At 45.3% G+C, this 19492-nt stretch overlaps 1 protein-coding gene across 2 annotated transcripts in view; it reads right to left on the minus strand.

The window, feature by feature from the left end:
- Positions 1-5829: 5829 nt before the first annotated feature.
- PRPF18 (pre-mRNA processing factor 18) overlaps positions 5830-19492 on the minus strand; it is a 55828-nt gene continuing 42165 nt past the window's right edge. For both annotated transcript variants that reach the window (XM_036495244.2, XM_004578474.4), the window contains one exon: positions 5830-6352. In XM_036495244.2, coding sequence (XP_036351137.1) covers positions 6272-6352 — 81 coding nt within the window. In that variant the 3' untranslated portion in view covers positions 5830-6271. The remainder of the gene's footprint in view (positions 6353-19492) is intronic.

The raw sequence follows: 19492 nt of genomic DNA on the forward strand, positions 1-19492 counted from the left end.
GACATCCATGTAAGAAGAAGACCTGGATTGAGTTACAGGCTCTGGGCTTCAGCCTGGACTAGCTCTGACTCTTACAGGCATTTGGAGAATAAAATAGCAGATTGGAGGGCTGTCTCTTTCTGCCTTTCAAATAACTAAAAATAAAATTTAAAAGGAAAGGTTATGTAGGACTTCTTGGAGAAACTTTCAAAGGACTGGACAAATCACCTTCCTCTCAACAGACACCAGACATGGATACTGATCTCCTTGCATCTATCATTGCCTCTGCAACTGGCTTCCCATTTTATATAATCTTGTGTAACCCTGTTATGCCCAACAATTTACTGTCAGCTTAAGGCTGTCATGAAATTAAAGGGTCACAACCAGCAATTTTATTTTAAGGAAGGCTATATTTAATTTATAACTGTTTAAGAGTCAGGAGAAAGATCTCTCAACTACTAGCTTACTTCCCAGATATCCACCCAATGGCCAGGATCAATGTCAGGAGCCAGGACCTCAATCCAGCACTCCCTCTTGGGTGGCAAGAACATGAATACCTGAACCATCACTACTGCCTCCCAGGGTATGCACACACTAGCAGGAAGCCAGAGTCAAAAGCTGGAGCCCAGAATTCAATCTAGGGACTCATCAATATGAGACATGGTGTCTTAATTGCTAAGTCAAATCCCTGCCCTCAACTAATTTCTTCATAATAAAATGCAACAGAAAATACAGGAGTGCTTCACAGATTGTATGGAACGTGTTTTTATTTAAATTATATGTGTGTCATGTTATTCTAGATCTTTGTGTATTCATTGTTGTTTGTTGTGAGCTTCAGAAGTTACAGTATTAACTCCTGTACTTCATACAACAATGGAAACTGTAAGTCAGTTGCAGACTTCAACAGTCCTTCAACAGCCCTAGGTCATGATTCCTAAGTCTTAAAGGATGGGTGTTTAATACAGCAGTTCAGATGCCTGGGCACTTCCATCCAAAATCCTAGTGTCTATTTTGAGTTTCAGCTTTTCCTACTCCAATCAAATTTCTTGTTTCTGTGCACCCTAGGAGGCAGCAGGTGATAGCCCCCTTACCTCCCTGTCACCCACGAGGGAAACAGACTGAGTTCCAGGCTCCCAGCTTTGGGATCCCAGTTCCAGCTGCTGTCAGCATTGGGGAAAACAATTAGAAAGTGGCAGCTTATGGAGGAAAAAAAAAAAGCAGCTTGAGGGTCAAGGGTTGGCCAGTTATAAACAGAGTTCAGAAGGGCAAGGAGGGCAGGCTGTGCAAATGATTAGAATGGATTGGAAATCAACAATTATAGTCAAAGAGCAGCTTGCAACTTCTTAGCAGGTGTGTTTTAAGCTTGAACACTGAAAAAGTTGAGGAGACTGACAGTTATGTCAAAGCTGATGCTTAACTACAGGGAAGTTACTAAACAAAAAGAAGTGGCTTAGTTTAAATAGAGTAAGCCATAACCAGCAACACAAAGATTAGCTTAAGCATGTCTAAAATACCCCAGAATTTACAAAGGGCGAAGTAAATAATCACAGCTTTTGGAATAAACTGCTTTGGTAAATGCAAAAAGCACAGTTCCAGAATCTTGAATGGGACTGACTCATACCACGGCTGCTGCTAGCCACATAGCACTCTCCCGGTTATGCAACACCACCAAAACTTACTTTTAAATTTCCAAAGATTTCAAGGTTAACACTAACCATTCGAGTACTAGCGTATGGTTGCAATTCAGCCAACAGAGCTGCAGTCTGTGATGAAAACCAGTTGCTACAACAGCATTCACATAGTGATCCCCTGGGGATAGCTGCTGGCTATTGCATTTCATCCAGCTGGAAACTCTTACATCAATATGCTGTGAGAAAGTGCTTCCAGCTCGACACTCCCTATGTGATCGCATATATTTCTAGAGGATCACGCTGTTCCTTCAGGGGTGGCCTGGAAATATACTTGGGAAGGAGAGACTCTACAGGATACTCAAAGGAAACAGCCACACCTCAACCTACTGCTCTCATTCACGGGATCTGTCCCACTTACTGTTACTACCCTTCCTTATTAAGCAGAAATGAGAGGTGAACAGCCTATGACATGAATCCCCAAAATCGAACCTACCAGAGATTCTGAGAACACTTTTTTCTTGGTCTCTTCGAAGATGTTTTCTACCAGAATAAACTACAGAGAAAGACAGTTGCATTTCTAAATTATTTACTGAGATCAAATCCTATTGGGCTGGAAAGTGCCAGAATCAAAGTCTCCGGCGGGAAGTTACACACTCAGAAGACACAAGCTAGCAGTCCTATTTCCTTGGACATTCAGAGCTCCAGCAAATCACCAAGCTCCCTCCAGTGACAGCTACCTCCACTCCCTTCTTCCTACAAGATCTAGACCCTCCTCCTCTGTCACTGTGTATCAACCACCTTAGGCTTCAGCTTTATTTGCCTTCATTTCCCCCATAGATGGCAATCACACTCTGACCTCCACATTGCTCCAGGCTCTGTGTTGTAATGTTGAAAACCTGTGCTTTGCAGCTTTGATGATACTCCTAGAAAAAAACAGTACAATGTACATTGACTTTTTTTGGTCCAGTGCAAAAGCAAAAATTATCAGTTTGACCTCTGAATTTGAACCTTTTCCTGTATTAGGGATAGACTGACTCTCTTGTGATGCTTGGCAGTGGCAGTGAATAGAGCTGAGCCACTCCACAACTACAAAGAGGAAAGAGTTAATACTGGATGCTATAGTATTCAGCTAGTCAATATCTTATTTTAAAATTGGCTTTTTTAAAAAAAATGATTCTGACCAACTGCATGCTAATGCAAGTGTTCAAACGAAGATTGAAGTATGCTAGGGCAAGCTATTTTGATACGCTAGGTATATTTAATCAATTTCTGACAAGGCATTTTCAGTCTACCATATACAGTTATTGGGACATAACTCCATTACATCAAGGAGCACCTGTATTAACTTGAGGGAAAACCAGTGTTTATTAAATTTGAATAAAATACCACAACTCTTACGGATAGGAATATAGGGAAGAATAAAACGAGGAATATTTTTACTTCAGGACTGACTGATTTTAAAAAGTATGTTTTTATTGTATGATATACAGACAGAAATAAACACACGCTAACTGCTATACAATTTTCATCATTTGGAAAATGCAGGCTATTATTTTTATTTAAGGTTCTTTGTTTTATTTAAGAGATCAACACATCTCCTATCTGCTGATCACTACCCAGATGCCTGCAACAGCTCTGCATGGGTCAGGCTGAAGCCAGCGTCAGGAACTCAGTCCAGATCTCCTGCGTGAGTGACAGGGATCCAACTACTTGGGCCATCACCCACTGCTCAGCCACAAGTGGGAACTGCGAGGGCCATGTCTGGAGAACAGCCTAGTAGGAGTTTAAGCGGTCTCCCTGAGTGGACTGAGAGCTGGGTTTTGGGGTGAGTCAGCTCAGCCACTGCACCTGCCAGCATACACAAGAGCTGGGTCTGAGGAACTGCCTACAAGTGGTTTAAGGGGTCTCCCTGACTAGGCCATGGCACCCCTCACTGTACATGAGAGCCGGGTCTGAGGGTACATCAGACCAAGCCACAGGACCTGATTACACATGAATGCTGGGGGTGAGTAGGGCCAGGCTGCTGTACCTGCTGGCACTCATGACAGCCAGGTCTGCAGAAAGGCCTAAAAGAGACTCAAGGGGGTCTCTCTGACTGGGGCACTCTACACATCAGTGCATGTCAGAGCCAAGCCTGGAAGTGGGCTGGGCCAGGCTGCTGCAACTGCTGATCAAATGAGAGCAAGGGCAGGGGCAGACCGGGTCAGCCCACTGCAGCCACCTGCACTCATGGGAACTAGGACTGGGGGCCTGCCTGGTAGGGGTTCTGAAAGGGCACCTCCCCACCCCCAACAAAGCTAATGTACCATAGATACGTATGGAAGATGGGGCTGGCATGATTTCCATAAGGCCACATCACCCACTGGGTGGAAAGCAGAGCAAGTGTCACAACATTTCAGGCCAACTTAAACAGACAGCACCTAAGCCTGAGGTGGCATCAAAGGACCATCTCCAATCCATGGTACTAATTAATGTGCTCTGAAAATAAGGAGTAGCACACCTCTCTCCACCCCCATAACAGGGGGCGAAGGCAGAAACATTTCCTTCACCCACCTTCCTCCCTGAACCTTTCCCATCCCAATCAGTGACCCACGTGGGTCTTCAATCCCCTCCCCATGGCAATGAACATTAAACAACTAAAAAAAAGAGTAACATGGTAAATTAAAAAAAGGAAAAGACCACACGTTGAAAGTTGTCGATTGCTGCATCTTATGAAAATCCAATTTGCAGCTACTTAGAACATGAGAAAAGGTTTCCCCCATCTGGAGGGTGAGGAATCCTGATTCAGGACAGCAGGCTCAGTTACGCCCAGGCAAGCAACTGACAGAAACTATCCTGTATAACGCAGTCACAGACTCCAAGTAGCCAAACTGGCTTTCAATGTTTCTCAGAATACATCCCTTCCCAGAAGCCTCTAGATCTCAACACAGCCTCTGCCCTTCTAAACCCAGACCTGACCACAAGCAGCCAGCAATCCCAATACAATAAACACCTATTATTACTGTTGCAGATTCTAAATCATCAACACCACCACTGCCATCCTGCCGCCGCCACTGCCACCACTTGGAATGCACACTGTCCCAACCACAGGTTCTTGAGAGGCATGTTGGCTCCACTAATGATAACACTGATACAACAACTAATACTTACAGAACTTTCATCATATGCCAAGCAGTGTATTAATACCATTATTTATTTAGACTAACAATGACACTATGAGGTATGCAATATTCTTCAAGACAAACATTTCTATTTATTTGAAGAGTAAAACGACAGACACAAGAGACCAGAGAGAAGGAAGGAAAAGAGAAAGATCTGTCTGATGGCTCACTCCCTAAATGCCTGTATCAATCAAGGCTAGGCCAGGCCACAAACCCAGAATTTCATTCATGTCTCTCACAGAAACGGCAAGGATTCAAATACTTAAGCCATCATCTATGGCCTTGCTAGATGCGCTTTAGCTAAAAGCAGGACTGGAATGGGAGTAGCCAGGACTAGAGTCAGGAACTGTGACATGGGATAGGAATGTCCCAAGGGATGGCTTAACGTGCTAGGCCACAAGGCTTACCCCACTATTATGACTGAAAGAATGGGGCCAAGGCTAACAAAGATTGAATCATTTACCCAAAACCATATAATTTAATCAATGTGAAGCTGAATCTGAAGTAGCAAATTTCTGCACTTGGTTAAGAATATCCCATCTACTCAAATTACTGTATCAAAGCAGTCCTCTCAACTTCTAAGGTACACTGAACCATCACAATAAGTTCACATGACACTGCACAGGAGCAAGACTACACCCTCACCTAGACTGTGATTTTGTGGACGACCAGTGCCAGCACATGCTGCTTCAGGTAGTGGGGTCAGCATCAGTACCCTCTTACTGTTTGGTGAGTGTAATTCGGAGCAAACTGCTACAGGTCTACCAGCATCACCCTCGTCCCCTCACTGCTATCTAGCTACCCTTTCTAGCTACATCTCTGACCCTGGATCTTTAGCCCTAGGATTACTGTGTTTTAAACTAATGTGGGTGCAAGACACCAGCTCTATTTTTCAAAATTCTATTTCCTGTTAATCATGTCTTGAAAGATGACAAATAATAAAATTTATACTTGACTATAAAAGCAAATTTTGAAACGCAAGAAAAATAATACTTGAATGAACAGTAATAACATTCAAATTCAGCAAGACTGCAAAAGTTCAGAAAACTAAAGCTTCATTCAGTGGTTCCAAATTTTTGGTGAAATATATAAAAATATTTTCTATAAATATAAGACAAAAGACAATGTGCAAATTACCATATTTTACAGAAGCAAGTCCATTCTTAAACATTCCCTTTTAATTATCTAATTGCAACTTTTTTTACTGGAAAAGATCATTTAAACAGGATACTGTTTACACACTTAAACTTTTGGAAAAAGCCTCTAAAATTTAATTTTTGAATGACTGGAAATAAAGGCAAGACACGAAAATCAATTTGCAGCTCTTACGACAGGAAAAGCCAACACAGTTCTTAAAGTCAATTAGCAGTTGTTTCAGATACAACCCAGAGATGAAACCTGCGTCGTCTTCTTCCTTCAGTACTCCTGGCAGTAATTCCAGGAGGCTGTGTCCTGCAGCTCTTCATTCTCTCACTGTTACTTCCACATGGCACACAGATCTCACAGTGCATTGTATTCTACACATTTTGATGGATCTGTAGGGAAGTGTTTCTGGCAAATGGTCATTAACCTCTTCAATCCCTAAGAAAACAAAGAAAATACATGTTTGGTTGTAACATGACAGACCTATTCCTAATTGTCATTCTATGCTCACTCCTGTATGTGTCTTTATTACAAATGCAACAGTTTCCAGCAATTCCACTCATATGTATACCTAGAGAAACTGATTTGTGTGCACATGGGAATATATTCAATAACACTCCTCACAATATTGTTCATAATATCTAAACCAAAATACAAACAAACAAAAACTGGAAATAGAAGAATGTTTCAGTAACTTTTAGCATGTTCCCAAATGGAGTAATTTACAGCAAAAAAAAAAAAAAAAAAAAAGAAAAAAAAGAAATAACCCTCGTGACATGTAACAATTTAGCCCTTTTTTTAGCCCTTTTGAACCAGGTCTCAATAGAAAACTAAGCTCTAACTGCCCACTCTAAAGCAGCAATACATGTGCCTGGGTAAATTCTCTCCTTTGAATCAAAAAGCTATGGTATTATTCACGTATATTCCTTGGAAGAACTCAGAAAACAGCCACCAAAACCATTCTGTGTTCTGTGGTACATATGAGGAATTGTGGCTGAGAAGGGCTGACATACATGAATTTCAATGTTGGAGCCAGCACTGTGACATGGCCACAGGTTATGCTGCCACTTTTAACACCAGCACCCCAAAATAGGCAACAACTCAAGTTTCACTGCTCCACTTCCAACGCAACTCTCTGCCAAGGCATCTGGGGAAAGAGCAGATGATTCAAGACCTCAGACCCCTGCACCAATATGGGAGACCCAGCTGAAGTTTCAGGCTCCTGAGTTTGGCCTGGCCCAGCCTCCATCATTGTGGCCATTTAGGAAAAGAGTGAGCAGATAGAAGGTATGTCTTCTCTGGCTCCACCTCTCTCTGCAACTCTGCCTTTAAAATTGAAAAACTTTTTTTTTAAACGTTAGATGTAAAACTTAAGTGGTAAACAGCTATACATATCAGAATTTCCTTTCAATAAAATCAAGAAAAGCACATTTCTTAAAAATGCACACATAATGTAGTAGAATTATTTGTGAAAAGGGAAAGGATAATAATTTCAAGATAATGGAAGATACAGATGGAGTGGTCTTAACAGAGTTCTAGCTATTAACTGTAAATAAGGCTTCTAGGTATTTATCATTTTACTTTACAGCTTATATTTTATGTGTTCTTTTATATGGACTAAGTATTATACAGCCCACACATTCTCATGTAATGGTAATAAAAGTATAACATTCCAAACCAGCAACCAACCCAATCCTGCAGAAGTCAGTGGAAACAGTTATCGCCCAGCCTTTTATCTTGCGCATCTGTTTTCATGGCCTTCAGATCCTTTCCAATAACTGTGATGTGTACAGATAATCCTTATCGTATCCTGCAAGTACTTTCTATCTCATCTACAAATTGGCCAGTTCTCCACTGTATAACTTCATAGTGATTTCTAAAAAATTAATAACAAGAACTATCACCATTTAAAAAAAGGATATTTTTAGTTGAAAGCAGATTTCAGAAAGCAAGAAAGAGATCTTTCATCTACTGATTCACTCCCCATATGACTGCAACAGCCAGGATGGGCCAGTTAGAAGCCAAGAGCCATCCAGGTCTCCCACTTGAGTGGCAAGGGCCCACTGCTTTCCCAAGCACAATACCAAAGAGCCAGATCAGAGAGGATTAGCCAGGATTTAACAGGCTTCCATAAGAGATGCTGGCACTGTAGGTGGTAGCTTTACTTGCTGTGCCACAGCTCTGGCCCCAAGAACTATCACTGTTAATTACCAATCAATCTAACTGGCATTTAGTTTTCAATTATGATCTTGCTCTTTCTCATCTGCTACGCAGTAGTAAACATCCCTCCTGAGCCATTATCCAAATTCTCAGCACATTTTACAAACAGGCTAGGCCCAAGGACAGAAGCCTATAACATGTCACTCTAGATCTCTGCAGAACAATTTTGGGAAGTTTGCAACTAGCAATGAATGCTATTAACTGTTTGGTCTATCAACCTGCAAAGTACCTTGTTTTATAAGGAGAGATTGTCAAATATCTGCCTGAGTTCTACACATCTATTACATACTGACTGGTTTATTAACACAACAGAACATTAGCACTTAATTTTAATGATCCTTAAGTTATTTTGGTTACAAAATGTTTTTGGTTTATCACTGAGGGCTCGCAAAAATTAAAAGCCAGGCAGTTCCTACCACAGTAACAGGACAATAAAATCCTATCCTCACAGATCAATGTTGGGCTATTTTTAGTTCAGGAAAATATTAGGGATTGAACCTAGAAACACACACACACACACACACACACACATCATTCACTGCCTGGTACTTCACTAATATTCAACAAAAATCCACCTTTTTCCCTTGCTTCATAACAATACCATCTTCTCCTCAAACATGAAATACTTCACAACCCAGTGGGAAGAGTGGAGTACAGCTATCATCTACAATCCAATAACACAAGAATACATAGGAAATACGAGGAGGAAGCATAAAAAAAATCTGCCTCAAAGTCTAAGCTGATTTAACAGGCACAGAAGAATGATCTAGTAGTAAGAACTCTTACTTGGTTATTACCTATGTTTTCAAGCAACTCTTGAACTCAATGTAACCACCAAAATATATATATATATATACATACATACATACATACACACACACATATATATATCTGCAATATCCATTTGTTCTTACACACAGCTAAGTTGCTCCTAAGAACTGAGCTCTGGTCTAACAGTCAACATCAGTGAAGCATGTTCTTGCGATCTTTCCCTTTGAGTCCTTTGTGGGTTCAAGGATCCTCCATGCTATGCTATTTAAGTGTGCAGTGAAATGACCTTTCAGTTGATTTCTAAGACTAACAGTTCATGCAGGCAGTGCAGGGAAAGCACAGAATTTGCTTTACTCCTCATTTATTGTGTTCAATGGGTTAATCAGGTCTTTGCTCCAGGACAAAGACAATTCATTCATACAGTTCAACTTCTGCCGTGAATTCTAATCACACCTGCATGGTTGTGATCTGTTGCCCTGGAAATACATTTACATATATTCAAATGTCATAATTTAGCATGCTAACTTTCCTGGTGGAATATGTGAACAAAAGCATTAAAGTTAGGAAAGAGAATACCCTCATGAAAAATAGACAACTAGTTTTTGATTGGCAGCACAACATAGTCAGAATTCTGATGAGCAAATATAAGGTGGGGGGAGGGGGTCCAAGAAGGTCATGGGAAACTCACATTCTAATTCCACTCTTCCATAAGCATTCTGAAGCAGCTTACAGACGTTAATTTGATGGTGAGACTATTGGATATAATCTTCCTTACACTGTTAACCGCTAGAATTTTAGGTGTCTGATCTTAATAGTATTAGAGTGTGGGTAAAATATTATTGTTGGGCAGTGTGAGATTCCTCTGTACTGAAAAATTGCTACTTTGCTAGGCCAGGAGGCGCCTGGACTTTGGGAGGATCCCGCTTTAGCGATAAATCTGTTCTTTGCTGCCTTGCAACTTTGTGAAGGCAAGGGTGTAATTCTTCTCCGGTCCCAGGAACCAGGAGGAAAATAAGGCTTTGGCCCGGACTCTAACAATAGAAGACATCTGTGATGTTCACTTATGCTCATGGAGTAAATTCTATGATTTAAAAATATAAACTATATATATGTCAAAGGATTGTGAAACCAATAGCTATCAATCAATGTTTGCAATACAGATCAACAATCTATAGCGCAGATGTTCAAGGGTGCATACTCTGAAGACAAGGCAAAGTTATGTTCCAAATGGAAGCAAACCTTTTCAAATAAAGCCCTTCAGATTCCAACTGCTTGTAGACAGTTATGCCAATAAAACAATGGCATGCCTAACTCGGCTTATTACAAACAGCTTAAAAACCACTTAACAAATCTTTATTCTGTGCCTACAGTGGAAAAAGTACTGTTCCAGGTTCTTTGAATACATTCAGGAACAAACAAGGGAAATAAAAAACAAGCCTATCCTAATAACAGAAGACAGGAAACAAAAATGATTTGTAAAAACCAAATATATGTCAAATGACAGGAAGGACTACAGAGAAAATAAAGGGAGGTGTGTGTATGTGTGACCTGACCAGAAGGACTTACGCTCTGACTGTTGTTAACCACTGGAAGACTCTAAACAATCCTGCAACATGATGTGATTCTATCTGAATTAGATTAGTCTGGGTGCTATGCTGATAAAAGACTGACAAAGAGCAAAAACGTAAGCTCAGGAACCAGACTGAAGATACTGAAAGAATCGAGATGAGAGCACTGGCGGCTGACCCAGAGGACAGTAGTAGAGGTAGTTAAGAAGGGATGAGGGTCCAAATCTGCTTTGAACACAGAACCACAAGGTTTGCCGACAGACGGGAGATTGGCTATGGGCTGTGACAATCAAGGCAAAGCAATTCTGGATTTTGTGTGTATGCTAAAAGGATCACACAGTTCTTAAACAGTAGAAAGCCTCACAGTATTTTCTTTTAAAGTGCTCATTCTCAGCAGCCCTCTGCAGTGGTGGTGACCCTCTTGCAGAGTATACCCGGGTCAGGTAGGACCTAATGTCCGGGAATCGGCCCATGGGCACTGTTGCCACACGGTGACCGAGTTCTGGCTGCTGGGTGGCCAGAGAGAGATTTCTCACCCTATTGTGAGGACACCATGAGGAAATCCTAGGACAGGATTAAGGCCTCTAGCCCCGCCCTACAACCACCACCCTTGGCAGCAGGAAACTAGGGGGTGGGAGTTTGACCTTGGCAGCTCCAGTAATAGCACCCCTCCCCAGCGGTAGCAACCTGCTTGTGGAGAGTACTCGGGCCAGGTCGGACCCAATGACCAGGACTCAGCCCATGGGCACCGCTGCCACAAGGTGACCAAGTCCTAGGCTTTGGGTGGTCAGTGTGCCTTTCTGTCACCAGGCTCTGCCTGCTGGCTGCCTGGCGGCAAGCTGCAGGGTTTTTAGGGTATATAACTACTGCCTAGGGACCTCCAGGGATAAGGCTAGTGTGAGTATAGGTGAGGGATTAATTTTGTGAGTCCTAGCAATGGGGTCACGGAACTTGCTTGCAAACATGGGGATTGAGATCTGAAGGTTTGGAGGGGAGAGTCCATAGGTTTTATTTGGGGCAGACTGATTCACCAACCCACATGGGAATCCTGAGATGGGATGTCAGCGTAGAGCATCACTGACTGCCACACAACAGTCCACACGAAAGCTATGGATGGGGGCCTGTCTGGCAGGGATAGGTAGAAGTGCCTGACTGGGTGGCAGAATGGGGGATGGTTCACACTTGGCAGGGTCAAGACACTAGCCAGCACATGAGAGAACCAGATCCAGAAGTAGATTGTCTGGGGGAACTGTGGGCCCAACCCTGTGGAAATACAAGTCCCACTGGTTAGTTCACGAGCTGGGGTGGTAATGGGCTGAGCTAGGTGTGACCATGGAACCTGCCATCACTTATGGGTAAAGGAACCCATAACAGTCTGTGCAGGTCAAGGCAGCAGCATCGAATGTGCATCCTAAAATAGGATGTGGGGTGGACTGGGCAAAGCCAAGCAAACCTTAACTCACAAGGAAGAAGAGAAATCAGGATGGAACACAGGTCATGCTGAGCTAGGCTCTTACACTGGTCTGCATAAGCCAGGGGTACTAGGACACAATACCGAAGGTAAAGTCCAAGACAGGTGAGAGGCTATGCCAAGCTGGGTCAGAGCAACGACTGCCATGAGCACAATCTATGATTGGGAACAGGCCTGATTAGGGAGCTAAGAAGAAACCCCAACTGGGTTGGGTTCCCACTGGTGAGTGTGGGGGTCAGAGTGGAGGCTGCGTTCTGGTCTGGACATGGCTGCAGTCTCCCTTGGCACTAGCGTGGACTGGGACTGGACGCACCAGGCCAGGCTAGACTCCAGCAACATCTGGTGCTCTGGAGGACCAGGGTAGATATAGGATGAACTAGGCTAGCTCTCAGCCCCTACTGAGCTATGAGTGAGCCATGTCTGGGTATGGATGAGCCTTGGCTGGGCTGAAACCATCCAACAGCAAGAACCAGAATGGGTTGAAGGCCAGTCAGGAAAGGCCACTGTTCCTGCTAGGACAGGAGGTGGACTAAGTAGGGCTGGCTCATGGACCCACCAGTATGCACGAGATCTGGCATTTGAAGGGTTCTGATGGAGGAGCCTGGGAAACTCCTCTGGCAGGACACAGTCCCTGCAGGTGAGTGCAAGAACTACGATAGGGAGCAGCCCAGACCAGGCCAGGGAAAGATACCCACTGGCATAGATTTGGCATAGGTTGGGAGCAGACCAGGCTGAACCAGTTCACATCACCCACTGGCACATCCAAACACCAGAACAGAGTGTGGGTTGGGCCAGGTTCGGTTGCAACACATACCAATGCACATTATGGCTGGGATTGGCTACCTGCTGGACTGGGCTAGGCTAAAACCCTCACCAGCATCAGCTGGAATTGGGGGTGGGCCGGGCCAGGCCGACTTGGGTAAGTATAAATTAGAGTGGGTGGGGATTGGTTGGCGAATCCGAGCACCAGAATAGAGTGTGGGTCAGGCCAGGATCGGTCACAACACAAACCAGTGCACATTACAGAATGCCAAGGTGAGGTGAGACATACCAGATGTGGCTGCAGTACCCAAACAGCACATGTGAGAACTAGAGAGGGAGGGGGCAAAGCCAGCAGGGGGAATGTGGGCTCCCCTGCTGGTCAACCACTCCCTCTGGAGAGCGTGGATTGGGATGGGGCAGACCAGACCAGGCAGGGCTACAAAACCTGTGGGCCTCATGTGAGCTAGATCACGGAAAAGCCAGGTTGGGCTGACTGTTCCGACTGGTGCAAGCAAAAATTAGAATGGATGAGGGTTGGTTGGGTTTTGCAACAGCATCAGCTGGCAAATGCTGGTACTGGGGGGGGGGGGTCTAAATCTGATAAATTAAACTCCAGAACCACCTGGAGAGTGCATAATCCGGGAATGGGAGTGGCCTAGGAGGGAAATAGTGGGCACCTCCCTCTTGGGTTACCACTCCCACTGGAGAAGCATGAAAACCAGGACAGGGACAGGGGTGGCTAGACAGAAAGGCACCCTCCAGTATGTGTGTGGGCTGGATAGTAGGGCTGATTGGGTTGAACTAGGCTTCAATGCCCATTAATATGTACGGGAGCTAAATGGGATGTGGGACAGACTGAACATGCCTGTGGTGCATACTGGCATGCATGGGAACCAGGGTAGGAGGCAGGCCTGGTGAGGATTACGGGGAGTTGCCCAACTAGGCTGTAGCTCCCACTGGTTTGCATGAGGGCCGAGTATGAAGTGGGCAAGATCAGGCTGGACTGCAACACCCATCAGTTCACATGGAAGACAGGGCTGGAAACAGAACTGACCCAGCTGTTGCAACCACCAGCATGTGCATAAGGTGACTGCGGCAACGGACTTTGCCGGACCCTGTACTGGCAAGCACACACAAGAGTCAAGTCTGGGTTCACCTCAGACAAAGTTTCTCCCTCCAACTGAACTGCTGATCTCAGAACCCCAACCATGAAGAGACTATGTCAGCCAGTGGATTCTGAAGAGATTTCATCGTGCTTGGAGAGGCAAGACTGGCAGCAATTCAAAACTGCTGAACTATCAAAACTGCATGAGCAGGACCCTCAAAGCATGCCCCATGTCAGGGACCTGGGATGGGTGGGAGGTGGGTGGGGCTTTTCCCTTTATCTCTTCCCTTACTGTGGATACAGAAAAAAATACATATTATTAATGTGGAAACAATGGTCTTACCCACTTTCCTTCAGCCCTTGACCCTTTGTGCCTTAATCAACTATGTAAAGATGACCAAAATAAAAGAATGTAAAAAAAAAAAAATAAAGTGCTTATTCTGATGCTGATCATTTCTGGTAGATCATTAGTGTTCTTATTTCATGGCTACAACCTCACCTAAGCATATGATAATTTCTAATTGAAGCTTCTTTTTCTGTGTTCCTTGTACTATAATTATTTCCTAGCTTTTTCCACCAAAGATTTATTTATTTGAAAAGCAAAGTTACCAAGAGAGGGACAGAGAGAAAAATTGTCGATCTGTTGGTTCACTCCCCAGATGGCTGCAATGGTCACAGGTAGGACAGACTAACCTAGGAACCATGTACTCCATCCTGGTCTCCAAAGTGCATGGCTGGGGCCCAAATACTTGCGCCATCTTCCTCTACTGGCCAGTTGGATTAGAAGTGAAGCTGCCAGGAATCTAACTGGCATCTATATGGGATTAACCTGTTAATGCCGTACCATAACTTAAACTTTCTTTAAAAGTGTATTTGCTTTTCTATTTGAAAGGCAGAGTGTCAGGAGGAGCCAGGGAGCGAGCGGGAGCTGTTCCATCTGCTGGTTCACTCCTGGTTCAGATGACCTGGGCAGCATGAAGCCAGAAGCCAGGAGCTCCATTACAGTCACCCACATGGATGGCAGAGGCTCAAGGTCCTGGACTATCTTCAGCTGCCTTTCCAAGCACATTAACAGAACGGATAAGGAACAGGCAGAACCTGAATCGATACTCCATCAGAGGCAGCAGCTCATCACACTGCACCACAACATCAGCCCAATCTGAATTCCTTTTCTGATTGTGTGTTGGTCTCTATTCACGTTGGAGAGTTTTCCCCAAATGACTGATTTTTAGATGAATACTCATATTGGTGCCTAAGGTACTACAGAGTTAGAACAGGAAATTGGCAGAGCTTGCCAACAGGACTTAAGTTTAGGAAGAAATGGCAGCAAGCTGGTTTTTTTCACAAGAACATCATCACAAATTTGGCAACTTAAATCTCTTCTATCGGGTCAAATTCACAAAGAATTCCGCGACGTCCTCACTTGGGGTGGGAGTGGCAGAAATAAAATCCTGGCTGCTAGCATCAGAAAAATCCAGGAGAGAAGAGGAACAGAGGTCTCATTTGTCAACATACAGAGTTCCTATTTTCACTCTGGCATTATATCCTTCCCTAAGAAACCACATCTGTTCTGTTCCAGGGAAAGAGGGCAGGGACCCTACTCTGCGGGCATAAGCAGCAGCCTCTGGACCATTTATCATTACTCTAAACTGTCCTCTACCTTCCAAGGGTGAGCGCTGCAGAAGTGCCCAGTAAACACCGCACCCTGAGCCCTTGCAGATTCCACAGGTGAATGGCTCTTCAACGATGGCCTCCACACAATGGACAGCTAATCAATAATTCTAGAAAATGTTCCACTTTTAAGTCTAATTGATAGGGCTTCTCCCTTCAGGGTGAGTACACCGAGGGGGAAGGTCTCCGTGACCGCGTAGGTTCAGGGACCACCCACCCACCACCCGAATTGGGCAGTGAACAGGATTGGGGAGGGGCGCAACCTTGGGACTAGGGGTTTAAACTTCCAGCAGCTTCCCGGCTGCTGGTGGGCCTCAGGATGGGGTGTCTTACTCGGATCCCGACTCCAGCCACCATGTGCACGTGGTGAGCTGTCCCCAGGCGGCCAGGGCGCCATATGGCACCAGGCTCTGACTGCTGGCCGCCCGGCCGGGGAGCTCTGGGGTTTTGGTTCATTGAATCACTGCTTAGGTAGCTCCAGGTTAATCCCACTGTGCTTCTGGGATGTGAGTCAATCCTAAGGATTCCCAATGACAGTAACTCTTCCTTTAAAGAACTTGTAATCACTTAACAATGCTGAGCACCCAACACCAGTTCATGCAAAAGTTAAGGCTCAGGGCTTGTCCAGCAGGATATCCTTTTACCTGACATGATGATGGATCAGCAAACGGGTCACATTAGGCAGGGCCATGACATTAACTAGCACTCGAAAACCATATCCAGGGGTAGATTCTGTGGGGGATGTGTTGGTCACACCCTGTGGAAATTCTAGCCCCACTGGCTAGCTCAAGAGTTTGGGTGGTGATGGACTAAGCTGGGTGTGACCATGGAGCCTGACATCAATCACAGGTAAAGGAACCCACAACAGTCTGGACTGGTCAAGGCAGCAGCACCCAAATGTGCATCCTGAATAGGGTGTGGGGTTGGCAGGGCTGCCACATTCACCAGCTCATACAAGGCCAAATGGAATGCCAGACTGCACCAGCCACTGGCCTAAAACCCAATGGCATGTATGAGAACTGGGTCTGGGAGTGGATCAAGTGGAGGAACTTGGGAAACTCCCCTGGTGAGTCATAGCTCCCACTGGTGAACATGTGGTCCAGACCTGGGGGTCGGACAAGCTGGGCAAAGTAGCTCCAACAGTTGGCTACTGTGTGAATTGGTAATGGAATGGGAAGTATTGGGCAGGACTGAGCAAACCTTAGCCTATAAGCGAAACTAGAAACCAGGATGGAGCACAGGTCATGCCAAGCTAGGCTCTTGCACGTACTGGTTTGCGTGAGTCAAGGATGCTAAGCCACAGTGTCTAAGGCAGAGGCCAGGACAGGTGAGGGGCTGAGCCAAGCTGAGTCAGAGCAACCACTGCCATGCGCGTGATCTATAGCTGGGAACAGGCCTGGTTGGGGACCTAAGGTGACACCCTAACTGGGTTGAGGTTCCCACCAAGGGCAGTGTGGGCTGGAACAGGGGCTACATTCTGATCAGGAAACAGTTGTAGTCTCCCTTGGCACTAGTGTGGACTGGGACTGGATGCACCAGGCTGGGCCAGACCCCAACACCTTCTGATGTTCTGGAGGACCAGGGTAGCTGCGGGATGGACTAGGATAGGTCTCAACCCCTACTGAGCCATGTGTGAGCTGTATGTGAGTATGGATGAGCCATGGCTGGGCTGAGACATCCAACAGCAAGGACCAGTTTGGGTTGAAGGCCAGTCAGGAAAGGCCACTGTTCCGACTAGGACAGGAGGTGAACTGAGTAGGACTGGCTCATGGGCCCACCAGTATGCACGAGATCTGGCATTTGAAGGGTTCTGATGGAAGAGCCTGGGAAACTCCTCTGGCAAGACACAGACCCTGCAGTTAAGCACAAGAAATATGATAGGGAACAGACCAGAATAGGCCATGGAAAGTTTCCCACTGGCATACATTCATCATGGGTCGGGGGCAGACCAGGATGAATCAGTTCATGTCATCCACTGGCAAATCCAAACACCAGAACAGAGTGTAGGTCAGGCCAGGTATGGCATGACAGAAACCAGTGCACAATACGGAATGCCAAGGTGAGATTGCCTGTGCCGGATGTGACCGCAGCACCCAACCAGCACATGTGAGAACCAGGAAGAGAGGGGGCAGAGCCAGCAGGGGATAAAAGGGGTGGTTTCCTTGCTGGTCAGCTACTCCCACTGGAGAGCGTGAGCTGGGATGATGGCAGACCAGACTGGGCAGGGCTACAACACCTGTGCGCCTCATGTGGACTAGATCAGGGAAAAGCCAGGCTGGGCGGATTATTCCTACTGGTGCAAACAGAAGCTGGAGTGGGTGAGGGTTGTTTGGGCTTAGCTGCAGCATCAGCTGACAGAAGCTGGCACTGGGGGCTAATTCTGTCAAGTCAAACCACAGAACCACCTGGAGAGTGCATAATCTGGGAGTGAGAGAGACCTGGGAGGGAAATAGTGCGCTCTTCCCTCTTGGGTTACTACTCCCACAGGAGGGCACGAAAACTAGGACAGGGGCTAGGGTGGTTAGACAGAGAGGCACTCAACAACATTTGTGAGGGCTGGATAGTTGAGCTGGTTAGATGGAACTAAGCTTCAATACACATCAACATGTATGAGATCCAAACGGGATGTGGGACAGACTGGTCTTCTGCTACACATACTGGCAAACCAGGGTAGGGGGTGGGCCTGATGGGGGTTATTGTGGGTCGCTCTGACTAGGCTGCAGCTCCCACTGGTTTATGTGAGGGCCGAGCATGTGCTGGGCAGAACCAGGCTGGACTGCAACACCCATTGGTTCCAGTGGAAGTCGGGACTGTAAACAGAACCAACTCAGCAATTGCAACCACCAGTTGATCGTGGTGATGGACTGTGCCCAGCCCTGTGTTTGCTAGAACATACAAGAATCTGGTCTGGGAACACCTCAAAATTTCTTTAGTGATCTCCCCAATCGAAATGCTGGACTCAGAACCCTAATCACCAAGACAGAAGACAGAACAGGACAACCACCTCAGCTATATTTTGGCAGGGAAAAACTGGGCAAATGGAGACTCCATGATGGATTACATCTGTGGATTCTTCAACGACCTCATTGTGCTTGGAGTGGCGAGATTGGCAGCGATTCATAACTGGTGAACTATCAAAACCATTGAGCAAGTATCTCAGAGCATGGCCCACATCTGAGACCTGGGGTGGGTGGGAAACTGGGTGGGGCTTCTTCCTCAATAGCCGCCTTTACCTCAGATACATGAAGGAAACAATATGGAAATAATAGTCTTACCCACTTCCCTATAGCCCTTGAAACTTTTTACCGTAATTAACTATGTAAAGATTGTCAAAAATATAATGAAAAAATTTAAAAAAAAAGAAAAAAGTCTAACTGATAGCATCTACAATTAAAAGTGGTTAAGAGCTACATTTTGGGTATGGCGCAGCAGCATAGTGGCGAAAGTCTTTGTCTTCAACACACCGGGATCCCATATGGACACCAGTTCTAATCCCGGCAGCCCCAATTCCCATCCAGCTCCCTCTTTGTGGCCTGGGAAAGCAGTCGAGGATGGCCCAAAGCCCTGGGACCCTGCACCCGTGTGGAAGCGGAAGTTCCTGGCTCCTGGATTTGGACTGGCTCAGCTCTGTCCGTTGTGTCCACTTGGGGAGTGAAGGTCTTCCTCTCTGTCTCTCCTCCTCTCTTATATGTGACTTTACAATAAAAATAAGTAAATCTTTAAAAGATAGATACATTTTTATATTGCATGTGTGTCACTAGGTCTGACTGAGGGCAGGTGATACAGAATATTCTATATACGGTGCAGCAATACTGACTACAGACACCCTGTTGCACCAGCATGTGGTACCGGATTTATATTCTGGATTATGAGAGCTGCTTATGTCCAGATGAATCACTGAACCATCAGAATAACTACCCTGCATCTAGTAAAAGAGTATTAGCATTTTAATTACTGCAGAAAACTAAAAACCTTGCTAAAACCAAATCAAGCCATAACCACAATTCTTT

The sequence above is a fragment of the Ochotona princeps genome, chromosome 10 (assembly GCF_030435755.1).
Source record: "Ochotona princeps isolate mOchPri1 chromosome 10, mOchPri1.hap1, whole genome shotgun sequence".
NCBI classification, from domain to species: domain Eukaryota; kingdom Metazoa; phylum Chordata; class Mammalia; order Lagomorpha; family Ochotonidae; genus Ochotona; species Ochotona princeps.